The 15,686-nt window shown below is 39.5% G+C and overlaps 1 protein-coding gene across 1 annotated transcript in view; it reads right to left on the reverse strand.

Moving 5' to 3' along the window:
- Positions 1 to 5,894: 5,894 nt before the first annotated feature.
- The window catches only part of tmem8b (transmembrane protein 8B), a 37,318-nt gene continuing 27,526 nt past the window's right edge, over positions 5,895 to 15,686 (reverse strand). Inside the window, exons 12-13 of the mRNA XM_069706564.1 lie at positions 9,796 to 9,912; positions 5,895 to 7,003 (exon numbers count right to left, since the gene is read on the reverse strand). Of these exons, the coding sequence (XP_069562665.1) occupies positions 6,668 to 7,003; positions 9,796 to 9,912 (453 nt within the window). The 3' untranslated portion in view covers positions 5,895 to 6,667. The remainder of the gene's footprint in view (positions 7,004 to 9,795; positions 9,913 to 15,686) is intronic.

Below are 15,686 nucleotides of genomic sequence, written 5' to 3' on the forward strand. Positions count from 1 at the left end.
AAAACTGTGGCTTAAAAATGTAAAACACACTGAAAGATTTGGTGTCTGAACAGTAACAGTGTTGATGTTAAGGAGTGAAAATTAAAGTCCCAGTCCTTCTGACCAGCAACAGACTTCACTTCTAAGCTGAGACTTCACTACAAGGACAAAGGTCTTTAGCAAACACAAGTCACAACATTATTGCATCTTAAACCACGAGCATTATTAGCCCACCACAAACCCCGGGGGATTTTCACTGTTTCAGAAGCCAGTCGTCACTTAGTCCTGTATGACAGATGTCTGTGGGGCTACACATTGTATAAACCCACGACAGACTTTATTAAATCTTACATCTCCAACATTCAGCCAATCCCTCTCTACACAGCATCTGAAATGTAGCATGACCTTTCTGGTCCCTTCAGACTGCCAGGCTGTCTGCTTGATGTGTTTGGGTCCAGTATGTGCTGACAGGAATCCGGAGGAGGAGCAGAGTGGAGCCAAATCAGAGACGTGAAGCTACTTATTCAGATCCTGTTTTGACAGTTTCCTCCCTCTTCTATACCCCTCTATTATGGGACTCCAGTTAAAACCCCCTGCTTTAAATTTTATGTGACATTGAATGATCAGTATGCAAAAGATTCAGACCGGTCAGAAGCATAGTGTTGTATGAAGAACTCAAGATGCCTATTCATATGATCTATGAGTTGCCAACAATAATTTTGGAAAAAGCTTCTTTAATTTTATCTCAGAGTAACACAACCACAGCGCTCGTGGGACAGGAAACTTAGATCAGCGGCATTCAGTATGCATACATGTCAAAAAAATACATAATTAGGCCGCTGATTCCTTTTTATGTATGAATGGAACGGATGAGTACACAGACTCTCGTGCATGTTCAACTTATCTAATTTCAGTTTTCAGTAGGCTACTTGAAGCTGAGGGCTCACAGGCTATTTCCAAATGCTGTATACTAGACTAATAATGGATTTTGTAGAAAAAAAATCATGGAAAATACAGGTCTTAAAAAGCATTTGTGCTCCATAATTAGCTGCACAACACACATTTTTCAGCATGTAGTCTGATTTCCTGTGTGATCTAAAACAATTGTGTGTGAAATGATTGCAACCTTGCATTAGATGTAAAGTCGGCCTGCTTGAAGTTTTAATAAACAAAATCCACATCCTTGGATGCAGTTCCAGCTGAATACAAAATGTCTTCTGTTGTTCTGTTGTTTCTGTTTTTAGTCGTGAATGCTTGAAATTTTAATGAATCTAGCCGGCATATTTGCCTTGGGGCTCTTTTTTGATGATAAAGAGTCAAGTATTTTTTGTGTTTATTTTCTATATAAGCTATGTTTTGTTTTTTTAATCATATATTTTCATCAGCCCATATACAATACAACACTATACAAACAAAACACAGCTAGAGTCTACAGTCATTGCACCTGAGGGTGTACTTGGGCAGAGCAGTGCTTTGATCTTCACGTACATCAACATGCTAAATTACTCACAATGTTAAGGCAACGAGTGTTAGGTAAATTAGATGTAATGTTTACCATGTCAATCAGTGTAGCAGGTATACAGGCTAAATAACAACATAACATTTAACACAGCTGCAACAAGGAGTCCTGAGAGGCTACAAGAACAATAGGATTTGTTCTGGGGATTTCCACGTATACAGTATGTTAAATCGATTGGCTGCACACTAACAGCAAGTGACCAGCAGTTAGTGGTTGTACGGCGTAAACAGGCGGCCATTTACGGATAACTTGACAGGACAGTGTCTAGTCAAACAATGTTGTGTTGAGAGGTTTTAAAACTCACAGACGTCCTCCTTCTATGAACTGCTCTGTTCACTGCTGGGCTTCTTCCCCAGTACAGTATTTAACCTGCAACCCTGAGCTCAGTAACTGAGATAAAACCCAAGAGTCTCCACTTTCCTTGTAGTCTCTTTGCTTTTTCAGTTAAACAGGGGCTTCTCTGCCTGCTCCAACCAATAGAGCTACAGCAGGTGTAACAAATTCATCACTGCTTCTCCTAATCTCCCTCATGGACACTGACTAATCTCGCATTTACATTAAAAGCACAACTGGCTCGTGGGGTTCGTTACTGTCTCGTGCTCGATTGAAGTGAGTGAGGATGCAGGTAAAGTCAATATTTTGTTCCTTGATGGACAAGCTTTGACTTGTCCATGAAAAGGTCAATGAGAATATAGAAAGAGGAGTAAAAAAAAAAAAAAAAAAATGCTTAAATGACTTTAGTGTTAAGATTACTATTTAGAACTTTTTTTTATTTAATCTAAAATCTAAAATAGCAAACCATAGAAGAAAACCAAGTTTATTTAGTTTATTTTTCCTACAATTGAATTGATCTGCTCAAAATTTAATTAATTCTTTATTAACTTAATCTAAACTAACCTAACATCGTTAGGGACCAGCAATTGCACTCTAAAGTTCATCTGGTTCTATAAAATGGACTCTCGCTGGATATTTCCTGGTTGCTATGCAATCATGTAGAACAAATACTGCACCTGATGACTGACAACAGATAGAAGCCTAAACCATTGCAGATTGACCAACATGTTTAATAGCGGGATACAGACATTGTAGCTTAAATGAATCCTTCGGCTTTCTTCAAGTTAAAACTCTTCTGTATTAAAAGATGATTCATAAGTTGCCCATCCTGGAGTCCTTTGGCTCCTGCTGCTGCTCCTTAGACTACATTGTGTATCTTTGTGTTAACCTTGAATACAACTGTATCGAACTACTTCTGTTACAGGTCCTGCTTTTGTGATGTTTATTGATGGGTAGTTCTGTTGACATTGAGACGGAAATTATAAACTGAATAAAGTTGGGGGCTAAACTTTAGTTCTTGCTTATGCAGTTTGTCCATTTGAAATAAATTGTCACCATTTTCTAGACTGCTCCCTCTGCAGCGCTCAACAGGTCTCCGTTTTTCCTGGTGGTACATATTGTTGCTCTTTGTAACTCTGTTTACTGCATGTTAATTTTAAAATCATGTTCTCTTGTAATGCCACACGTCTTGCTAATTAGTACTGAAATTAATTTGATTTGTCTGCATAACTTTTTGGTAATTGTGCTCGAGTTCATTTACACTTAAAGTCATTTGTTCAAATGGTATTTGGAGTATTTTGTCTACTTGCTGTAGTTTAGAAAATGGTGGTATTGTGAACCTTGTGTCCATTTTAACTTTGTATGAAGCTTGGTTTAATAATAAAAGTATAACATTATATAGTATTTTCATTACAGACCCATTAAATAGTCAATAAAACTTGTAATACTGAAAGCTGACATTTCTGCAGGAGAGAGTCTATATCCATTAACTTGCTGCATACTGTAGCTGTTATGAAGGTGTTTCACATTTAATGATTGTTTTAATGATCACAGTTTGTTCAAGCGTCTCTGTAAAACTTTTTAAATATGAGTGGCTTGAATTGAACACGTCTCATGAATAAACATGAATATTTAGATGAAAAAAGGTTGCATTTTGTTCACCATGCACATACACCTACACATCTACCTACCTACCTACCTACACTGTTAGTTCCGAGCGCTGCGGAGCAAGAAGTGACTGTATTTGGAGTGGGGGATCTGACTCGAAATGATTGGAAACCTGCCGATACTACATCCCACCGGAAAACTGACTGCATCACAGGCCTGTCAATCAAACAGACATGCCCCCAAAAACACATCTTTTTGAGGCTTACTTTCTCATTAATGACAGGGTTATTTTCAGATGGACCACCAGGAAAATAATAAGAGTCTGACTTTCGCTAACAACACCAAAATAACTTGTGGTAAAAATGTATTGACTTTGTATTTCATTAAATAAGTTGAATGGGAGTCTATGGAGGCTTTTTGGAGCCAAACTTAAGCGGCACTTGGTGCAATCGCAGCTTTTCTATACAGTCTATGGCTCGTCCCCAGCTGATCCAAATATGTTTACTTCTGGCTCCAAAATAGCAAGATGGCGACAGACGAACTCGAGTCTTCAGAACAACAGTTCACTAACTAATGGGTGACATCACTGCTGGTTGCTGCTTGACCGTGTGTCATATTTCAGCCCAGAAGAGTATTCAAATGAGCCACACTGAAATCTCTCTGGTGCCGTTGGGATTTAAGAGTAAAAATCAAGTTATGTTAGCCAAGAACCATGAATACAAAGAAGATATTGCTTTGATTTCATGTACGATGGAGGTATAGGAATATCCACTGTTGGAAATTTTAATATCTAAGACTGGTCATTTTGGTCTAATTTGTCTCATGAAGTACAGTCACAGGCCTTTTATTCCTGTCAAAGGGTGCACTCTGCACTTCAAATATTGAGTCTGTTATTACAGGAATTTCCATTACTTGGCTTTTCATTGAAGTAGCAGGGGAGTGACTCAGAACATGTCCTTACACTATATGGCTTCACACAGTTTTTTTGTTGATTTAAGCAGTTTAATTTTGCATTCCAAAGGCACTTTATTTTTCCTTTCAATATCCACGAGATCTAAAGGCATCTTAAAGGCTAAAAAGGGGGAAGACAGACAATTTATGTTCCTTTTGATGAGATGAAGAGAGCCACAAAGAGTCTAGGTTGTGTAGGATGTACCTTGTTCAGTTGAATATATCATCTTTAATAGAATGATGCAAGGGTAAAAATGTGATTCAGCAACATTTTGATTGAAGCATGACGCAGTGTGTAGTTGTAATATTAATACGGTCCCTTTTTTGAGAAACACCACTAACAACAGACTACAGGAATTGTCTATCTCGTGCTTTCTCTCTATCAAACAGTGAGAGGAGAGAAGAAAAGTTCATATCAGGACTTGAAGTGGCCTTCAGTGACCTCATTCCATCATCATCTCAAAGCTCAACAAATGCGGCTAAAGAGTCGAGGTATGATTAGTTGCAGCAGTGGCAGCTCTGGTGAAATCCTCCATCTTAACCTCTAAATAAATGCTCTTCTTGCAATGCTTGATTTTAAAAATATTATTTGATTAGGTGATTAGGATGATTGCGAAGTATCTTATCCCTAGTTTGTTATTAGACTCGGCTTATATCATTGACTGAATTTACATGTACGAAACATCACTCACATCTATTTTTTGTTGATTTCTATTTCAGTATTCCCATTGGCGTAGATTGACACTTTTGTAACTATACTTATTGAGTTTGTTACCAAGGGAAGATCAATACTACTCTCATATTTGTTTGCTAAATTTGAAGCCATAGCAATCATAAACCTCTATAGGATTTTATTTATTGAATTTGAAGAGAGCCAGGCTAGCAGTTTCTCCATGTTTTTGTGCTTAGCTGGGCAAACATTGTCTTGTAGCTTTGTATTTAGCCTACAGGAGGGTGCTATCAATTCTCTCAAGACAAGAAAGAAAATGAGCATGCTTCCCAAGATGTCGAACTATTCCCTCAAAGGCAATAATGATTTATTATATGTGTGATATTAAGACCAGCTTGAATCTCCACTTGCAATACAGTATGTACTCTTGCCAAAATGATAACTTCTCTCATCTTTAAAAAAAAAAAAAAAAATCTGATAAAAAAAAAAAAAAGACCTGGCGTGCAGACAGAATGATGAGCACCGAGCAGCTGCTGATGGATCTCACCTAAAAAGGAACAAAAACAGTCATAAAACTCTTGCAGCTCTGCTTTCTCCTTATATAAGAAGAGAGAGGCTATGTCGACAGTGTGCTCTGAAGCTGCCTTCATGCCGCTGCTCTGTAGGAGAATTATTTATCTCTTGCTCTATTCCTGGAGGATGCTGTTGACAGTGTCTCATCTCACTATCTGAGAACCAGTGGCTTCCATTAGGACGAGGAATTGCAATGTGATGTCTTTGTTGGAGACTTCACCAGTTGCACTGCATTTAAGAGCTTCGAAAGCAGCAAAGCAATACGGAGGCAAAGAAAGAAAACATTTATTGTTCATGAATGTAGTGTCACACAGGTCCTGTCAGAAAAGAACAGGGAGGTGAAGTCTTGGTTTGAGGTCTCTGAAGTAATCCTGCCTCCCCTCTTCTCTTGCAACAGGCAGCTGGACTTTGGATTTGTTCCCGCCAAGAACAATCAGCACATTCGTGTAAAAGCGATACATTGCAATTGCAAAAAGACAGTCTAACATTCCACATGACAACTAGGTTTTACATTTGTGATGCCCACTGTAGTTTATATTGTTATAAAAATTTACAGAATAACATTTTTGTGTCTCAGTGCAAAAGATATATTTCAAAAGAATTTCAGAAAAGCCGTGCCCTTGATAAATGTCCACCACCCGTGTCTCCTCCCCTTACCTGTGCCCCCTACAGTCAGATAATTGGCCTGTTTACAAGACCACCAATAAATAACCAACAGAAGCAGTTTTACAGTCACCGTCAGATAGCAGCAGTGTTTCAGCTTTGACTTTAAATACATATTCACAAACAACAGTGTGTCACTGTACACCCACAATTCATCAGAATTTTAACTATAGATAATAATAATAATAATTACATTTGTATTGATAGTAATAACCATGACAATAACAACCCAAATAAAGAAATCCAGTGTGTCACAACAGTATTTACATTGCGTTTTCAAGTCTTGTGGCTTAATTTCCCATGTGTGAATTACACAAGTAAAAGAAGGCAATGAAGTGTCTCTAGGTAAAAGGCTGGGAGCAGGGAGTCTATCAGCTGGTACAGATGCTGTTAATGGAGATGATGGCCGGGTCCACCAGGCCCAGCTCCTCGTGCTCGTTCACGCACAGCTGATAGCCGCAGCCTCGCCTGCGCTTCAGCGGGGTCACCTTGGCGTCTGGCTTGGCGCGAGGCGGCAGCAGGAACCCCACGCTCCCTGCGATCAGCATGTGCCAGATGCTGTGGATGTAGAAGTAGTTCTCCTCCGTCTCCACGAAGGCGTAGAGCGCCACGGCAGACGTGGCGATCATGGTGCCCGGGAAGAGGAAGAACACCCAGCGCTTCCAGGTGGGCGGGTAGCAACGCCGCCGGCGAATGGTGCGTACCGTCTGACGGGCCAACAGACACATAAAACAACAGTGTCAAGATCACTATTTAGAACTTTTTTCTTTTTCTTTTCTTTTTTTTAATATAAAATAGCAAATCATAGAAGAAAACCAATTACCGGGAAACACCCGCCTAATGCCAATTACAAGAAATACTGAAATCCATTTTCTGACAAAGGAAAATAATAAATTATATTTAATTCAATTCATTCCCATATTTGTTGAATTGCCTCTAGGCCTAATTTATAACCACAAAGAAACAGAGAACCTTTACTTTTATATTCATGTTTATCTGACCTGTTCACTACTTTGTAAAAGCTGGAATTATCCTTCTCTCGGCTGCTTGTAAATCAACATTTAGACACATTTGCATGTGTGTTTTTTTTTATGCTTGTATGATTATGGGTATATCACGTGTCAGCAGGGTCCCGCTTAGCAAACCACAAAGTAAAGAAACCACAGAATCTTCACTTCCACTCTTTGTGGTAAGCATTTTACAGTTTTTCTTTTTGAATTGATCTCCAAGGTTCTGTGTTTAAGGTTCTTGCTGCTTTAGTTTGATGAACATACAGTATTTTATGTATAAACAGGATATTCAATTGGAAAATGACACAAGAATGAGTCATTCAAAAACAGACCCCCATGGGATTTAAGCGAGGTACCTCATTTTTACTGGAGGAACAGACGATGATGTTCTTCATAATTCTCAACCGTTGTTTTTTTTGTCTGAAATTTGTATTCATGCCTAATGCTGCAGCAAAACGCCATCACTTTGATGGTTTCATGATTGGCCCGTCACTGCGTTATCTATTTGGTTACTTATGTTCTTGTTCCGTTTGTGACTGGATATGATTCCTCTATTTGTTTAATAAAGATGATGTGCTCATTCTGCCTGTAAGTGGTCCAGAATTGCTGCAAGTACGGAAAAAGGAGACTCAAACATTTCATTTCATTCGGTCTCCATTTTCACCGCTTCATAAACACTGATTGCTCACATTTAATTTTTTCTCCAAACGGTACCATCAAGAATTACTACCACCAGGGGAAATGTAAGCTGGTCATGAGTGACAAAAATAATTACATGAACTATATTCAATCAGCAAATGGTTCTGATTAAATTATTAAGGTGTATATATTTTGGATTAAAGATGAAGAATCTATGTGAAGCTCAGTTAAGAAAAAACATGAAATGTGTTTTTGCTGTTCCAGTCCCTTTGGAGCCGTGTATTTTTTCCAGCTCCAAACCAGGATGGTCTTTTCATGCACGAGTTGGGGACCTCATTTAGTTTGGAGAATTAGGGAAATTTGGCATTGACAGATCTGAACTTCTCCTCTTCCTCTCACTGCTAATGACACCCCGACACAGCGGCAGACGCTCTGTGCCCTCTGCTTGACTGATCTAATTCTGTTGTGTTTGGGAACATTCAGCATGCCAGAGCTTTGCAGAAACATGACAAGCCGAAATGAAAGGGCTCCTGTAGAAGTTTACTCTCGTGTGTTGATTTCATTTGCCATGGGAAGATCAGAGATTATGTCTCAGTGTTCGTACTTCTATTCTGTCGATATTGTCGCAGTAAACCAGACCGCGATGTTTGAAACTGTGGCAACATGTGGCAACATACAGACGTTCAACATATGTCAACAACCCATCTATGATTGAGTCACAAATGTGCTAAAGCCACAAGAAAATCAGCCAAATAGTGGCAGGAAATGGCTTTGTGTAAAACTCCTGCAGCTGTGACACGCATGACTTTTAAAGCATTGTTATTAATCTGAGAAGAAAAGGTTTCTGACTATAGTATGATATACTGTTTCCTATGTTTTCTGCTAAAGCTGAAGGTTTAAACGATGGAATTAAATAGTGCCTCATCTTCCCCGGTTTCTGTAGGATTCTGCGGCTCACAGAAAAATAACTCTCAGAGCTACAACTCCCACACTTTATTCAACGCAAAGCTTTCTCCAAGGTAACCACAAACCTTGTTTTAAAACTCGTGTCAGAGGTTTAGTGTTAAGTTTTTTTTTTCTTCCAAGAACCTTGCCTGAAAGACTATTATTTTTTATCTTCTCAGTTCAGGGAGCACATTATGACTCGAAGAAGAGTCAGTGAAAGTACAAGCTGAGTTATAATGGAACTACAACCCATGACTAATACCCGCAGGCTGCAAAACTTTTAAAGCCCCTGCCATGCTAATGTAAAATAGCTTCATTGGTCAGAAAGCCACAGTTTTTAGCCATGCACATGTTCCAGCCCTCTGTTAGCTTAAATGACAGATTAAATCCTTTTACACTTACTGGCATGGGAAACAATAGAGGGACAGTTCAGACACATTTCATCTGCCATGTTTAAACAAGCTTGTCAATGTTAAACACACATTATGTGTTAAAATAATTATGTTTTAACTTGTGTGAAAATATCCCTTGTGGAGCAGTTGTAGAATTTACATACAGTGTGTACATGTAGAAATATTTTTACACTGGAAATATGAATTGTTTTAATTTGACTGTTATTCATATTTGATGGCTTTCTTGATATCCTTTGTGCAAATAAATAAGAATGATGTTGTACGTATATTCTTTATGTCATCCCTCTAATATTCCAAATTTCCTACTTTATCTGTGTTTTATTCCATATTATCTGTCTGTCTCCTCATCTCTAAGCCTATCTCATGCGCTGTCTTCCCCAAGATCAATAAACTTCCATTATTTTTTTTTCAGATGCAGTTAAAAACACAATGAAATAAACCCATTTTTCACTGTAGTATGCTGTTCACTGGGCAGTAAATATATTCCCTTACCCAGGCCACGGCCATGATGCCCAGCGCGAACAGGCTGGGTCCCAGCAGGTTCCACAGACCGTGACGGTCTAGCTGCAAAGCCATGGACAGAGACATCGCCCCCAGCAGATACAACACCTTGACAAAAAACCACATGGATCAATAACTGCCCTCCATAAACACTGTCAACACTGTTACATCCCGAGTAAATAAGAGGATGTTTGTGCGGTCAAGCAGCAGCACATCTCTACTTTTGGAGAGCTGAAGACTGTGTATGTGGGATGTACTTTTTACCCCGTTTCCACCCATGTCCTGTTTTATTTTTTTTTTTTTTGCTGTAAGGGCCCTATTAAGGGCCACTCAATACAAAACTACAATGTCCAGTTTATTTTTTTAAGAAGATTTGCCTTTTGAAATAAAACCATTTTTGATGATGATGATGAAGTAAAAGATCTAAGACTTCTTCTCGAGATACAAAAGATATATTTATCTGACACCTTGCTCACAAATTTGTTAAACTCCATGCCAGTGAGCGCTTCACCTTTGCCAAGATAATCCATCCACCTGACATGTGTGGCACATCAAGCTGATTCAACAGCAGGATTATAGCCCAGATGTTCCTTGGACTTGTCACAATAAAAGACCACTCTAAAATGTTCAGTTTTGTCACACAACAGAATTCCACATAAGTCACAAGCTTTAAGAGAGCATGCAATTGGCATGCTGACTGCAGGAAATGTCCACAAGAGCTGTCGCCCATGAATTGACTGTTAATTTCACTACCATTAGCTGTCATTTCCAAGAATTTGGCAGAACATCCAAGAAGCACCAGCCCAGGACCCCCACATCTGGTGGTGAGTGGGCAAATCTCCCCACATGCCCCCCATCCCCATTTTAGAGTGGCCTTTTAATTTGACCAGTCAGGCACACCTGCGCAATGAATCAGGCACTTGATGTGAATACAATTTAAGAGAAATAAACCTTTTGCGTCCATTAAAGACATCTTAGATATTTTACTACATTTTATGAAGAATGGCAGCAAAAACAAAAGCCTTTTATATTTTTGTTAAGTGCAGTAGTGTTCTATTATTAAAGACTTTCATCTTCTGTAGGAACAAATAGAGTTGGATGTGAAGACCACAGGCAGTTGGACAGTACTGAGAGATGGTGTAACACATTGTAGTTTGGTTTGTTCATGCGATTTCTAAAAAAAGGAGGAAAGTATAAAAGAATGTCAGCCTCCTCCTGAAATGTTATCGTCCACGTATAGAGCTGACATTTGCAAAAAGCATGTAAGTGGGAGCTACAAAAGGTAAAAGCCTCTCATAATGGTAATATGCCATCAGTTAAATGTACCAGTAGGGAAATGGTCAGTACAGAAAATTACTGTCTACTAAGTTCAGAAGTCAAAATGGGTATTTTATCCCATTAAGACCGGACACAATGTTTGTGTATATTCCTTTAAGACATGAATCTTCCTTTCGAAGCAGATGTGACTTGAACACTTTTAGATGTTGTCATTGGACCTTATTGCTGTCTATGGCAGCAGGAAGTGAAACAGGTCTTTGTGCACACTGAGTGCCTTGGAAATGATGTCCGTCAACATCTTCAGTTTCAGTCGGTGATGACATCTTATTAGAGTGGCACTTTGTGTGTTTACACCGCCACAGATGTTTTCACAGCGCCAATTTTTGGGTGGACCGCAACAGCAGGGCCAGATTGATATACTTGACTGTCTGTCACTGACTGAGTGAGTGAGTGAGTGAGTGAGTGAGTGAGTGAGTGAGTGAGTGAGTGAGTGAGTGAGTGAGAGAGAGAGAGAGAGAGAGAGTGAGTGAGTGAGTGAGTGAGTGAGAGAGAGAGCGAGAGAGAGAGAGAGAGAGAGCGAGTGAGTGAGTGAGTGAGTGAGTGAGAGAGAGAGTGAGAGAGTGAGAGAGTGAGAAAGAGAGAGAGTGAGTGAGTGAGTGAGTGAGAGAGTGAGTGAGTGAGTGAGTGAGTGAGTGAGTGAGTGAGTGAGTGAGTGAGCGAGAGAGAGTGAGAGTGAGTGAGTGAGAAAGAGAGAGAGAGTGAGTGAGAGAGTGAGAGAGTGAGTGAGAGTGAGTGAGTGAGAGAGTGAGAAAGAGAGAGAGTGAGTGAGTGAGTGAGTGAGTGAGTGAGTGAGTGAGTGAGTGAGTGAGTGAGTGAGTGAGTGAGTGAGTGAGTGAGTGAGTGAGTGAGTGAGTGAGTGAGAAAGAGTGAGTGAGTGAGTGAGTGAGAGAACACAGTTGATCAGCTGAATACTGCATAACTTATTGATGAAATCATCATTGACGGGCCAAATGCTGTAACTTCCTGTATTCATTTCAAATTAAAATCCCTTGTTTGACATTAAAAGCTGTACACCATTTCATACACCGTCTAGCCATATAAAAGGTTTGGACCTAGTATTGATCTTACAGCGGCAATTTTTGTTGTTGCTGTTGTATATTAAGCAGTTGTTTTTTGTTGTTTTTTGTTTTTTCGTAAATGAACATTAGGGCAAATGGACTAAACTCCAATTAAAGCCTCGAATTGTGGTTCTTTCATATCTCTATCTACTACAGAGGCTGAGAAATAAAAATTTGAGTGAATATTGACAATTTTTTAAGCCTCTTCTACGAGTGTGAGCCACAATATAACAATAAAAACAAAACGCTAACAATAGAGAGCCATGCTATAAATAATACCCGCAATTTTTTGGTTTGTTTTTTTGCCAAGCTCAGAATTTGACATAAAGCCACAGGATATAAAAGAGATGAAGTGAGAATAAAAAAAAAATCAATAAGATGTGCTACAGATGCTTTGGGAGAACTTAAGCTTGTCCAAGATGCCTGGGGTCTGCATTCTTCTGTCTGGGAGGCAATGTGAGGAGAAATTGGGGATTTTTGAGCAGGGAAGGGATGACCTGCATGCGGGGGAACAAGACTAATTGGCACAGACCAAGGAGGAATGGAGCAGCGTGGTGCAGCCCGAGGACTGCAGCAACAGTCATCAGTCATACTGTGCTGCTGGATCATACAGCAGCACCCAAACATGCATGCAATGTATGCAGGCATGAATGCACTGACACTCACAGGCAGGGGTTTTGCTGCAATGAATCATTGTCTGTTATTGTGACACACGAGCTCATAGAAATTCTGGTTGGAAGTCTATTTTTACCAGCTACATATTTTTCTTACCTACGCTTACCAATATACAGTGATACAGACTCATAAAGCATGTACAGGATATTTAAGCATGGACATTTATTGTTGACCTTGCCAAACATTTCTAATGGTCCTTTAATACAGACAACACCATGGAATTTCTAAATAGTTTTTTTTTTTAAATGCTGATACATTAAGTGTTTTAGTATTACCACATGCTTTTACAGATTTATGCTCTGATTTCATATTTGGGTACACTCAGATCTATATTTCTATGATCGGGTGCCATTAAGATTGATACGAACTATAATTGATTGCTCAGTTTCACACAATATGAAAGTGGTTTGCTCAAATTTTCTATCTGAACGGTGGATCTGCTGATTTAGTCTGGTGGCATGCCAAAAGTGTGTCACAATGTTACATTAATAACCCTTTACAGCTACGGCAATGTCTTTCAAAAATCACCAAATGATGTTAAAAAATGGTTATTGATGTGAAAGTAAGTTTTGAAATTTGTAATGTAATGCATCCAAATAATTAAGGTTCTATCTAATGGACTAATAAGAGTAATTCTGTCTTTTTTATTGTAATTAAGGTCTAATCTTAGTGGGTGTGGCCATTATTCCTTAGCCTAAAATCCGCCAGCTTTCGTTTCCAACCTGGACACCCTGTACACATTAACATTCACTCATTCGCTGGATGTTAAATACAATGATGTTGAAGTCAAGTGTTTGTTTTTTTTTCCAAATTTAGTCGTAGCAGTGATAGTGTTACGGCCGATTTCGGCACATACTGATTGGTCGAAGCTGCTCCAATAGCTTCAAAATTAACCCAAGGTCCACGCCTAGTAGGATGCAACGACTGCAAACAATTCCCTAAGGAGCGTACCCAGACCCATATATTCACACACGCTAACACCAGGCTAATCATTCCTATCAGTAATTGTAATATTGTACTTTAAAACATTGAAAAAACAAAGTCCAATGAGCCAAGAAACACAAGCAGTCAGATGATCACACTGGTTTTAAAATCTCCCAGGAGAGCCAAACTTGTGTAACAGACATTTCAGGTGTCTTTAGCTTCTAATAAAGAGGTTAAGATGAACTGGCTTATTCTTTCTGATTGAATGAACATCCATGTTTCCTGTCCTGGTGTACTAAAATCTCACAAAGTACTTTGGTGAAAACAATTTTATTATAACTCTTTCAATAGAATAGGGCCAAAACTACAAAGATGTGATAAAATATAATTATAATTTAATGTGATTTATATGATTCGGATGCAATAACTTTCAGCATGTTAAATTTAATAACTCTCCTGAAGCTCTTTCTTTATGTGACCCTGCAAAAGTGTCCTTGTAAAATATTTTGCTGACATATTTGTGGGGACTTTTAGAGCTTTGAAGGTCCAAAAGTCACACACTACACAGACACTATCAGATGCTCCGGGGTCCTTCACCCTCTACTGATGCTGTGGTCATACACATTAACCAACATCCACACACACAAACAACAAACAAACAAACAAACAAACACATAGACACAGACAGACAGGCAGGCAGGCAGGCACGCACACACACACACACACACACACACACACACACACACACACACACACACACACACACACACACACACACACACACACACACACACACACACACACACACACACACACACACACACACACAATGTCTCTTTCTAGTACACAAACATACACAGTTCCACTTGCCAGTCCTGACATGTGCGATTTGATTAGTAACTGTGTACTGCAGCGCTAAGCAAAAATGAAAACTCTAGAGGACAGCAGATGTTCGTATACTCTCCCTCCCTCCCACTACTCCTCCCCCTCTCTCCACTCCCCCTCCAACCCACTCTCTCTGTCTCATTTATGGACGTGGACACACATCTACACAAACACACACTTTTTCCCTGAGACTGCTCCATCTTGGTGTGCAGCCAGGGAGTGACCCAGGGAGAAGGTGCACCTGTTAGTGTTTACCATTATCCACCGCAATATGTCAACAACCAGAGAACTTAGTGCTGCGCATTGCTGATTCACACACATTGATCTTTTAATTTATAACCAAAAACCAAGGCCTTCCGTATGTGGTACTCATTTATAGCTCTCCTACGTAGCTCGACAGCCCCTCTCTCCTTTAATCTCTCTTTGCTTCAGGGCTTTTCTCAAATTGTCTCCCTGTAACACGTAGCTCTCAGTTTAGGTGCTGCCAGACTGCATGACAGCGGTAATGCATTACGGTCCGAAGATGTCTGGTAGCAGTCGTCTGAGTCACTGCCCACATCTAACATTTTGTCAAGCAAATCAAATAGGTCAAGTTGCCCTTCTGAGTGGCTGCTTCGCTGTTCAGGGACACCACTGAGCCAATCAGAGCATTTTAAGGCAAAGCTAAAGGTGTTGACATCAACTGCGCTCCTGGTGGCCAAGCTAATGTACAGCGTATTACTTAGAAGGAAGGGCATGGCAAAGAAAAAATGGAGAGCAGGCAATTTATGATGGGGCAGGTATGATGTTGAATCACTGTCAGCTAAAAACAGCAGCAGGTACTGAAGATGTTTTGATAAGCTTCTTCACAGCAAGCTTTGTAGAATATATGTTTATTAGTCTATCATTAATGATGCCGGGGTCATGTATATCAATGTCCTAAGAAATGTTAATTATAGCATCCGACTGACATATTCAACTTTGTAAAGTAAAAATTCTTTGCCAGCTCAGGACTCCTACACT

Source organism: Brachyistius frenatus, unplaced genomic scaffold, assembly GCF_029030835.1.
Source record: "Brachyistius frenatus isolate BFR_SWC_R1_liver_20210118 unplaced genomic scaffold, ASM2903083v1 Contig_63, whole genome shotgun sequence".
In the NCBI taxonomy this organism is placed as follows: Eukaryota; Metazoa; Chordata; class Actinopteri; family Embiotocidae; genus Brachyistius; species Brachyistius frenatus.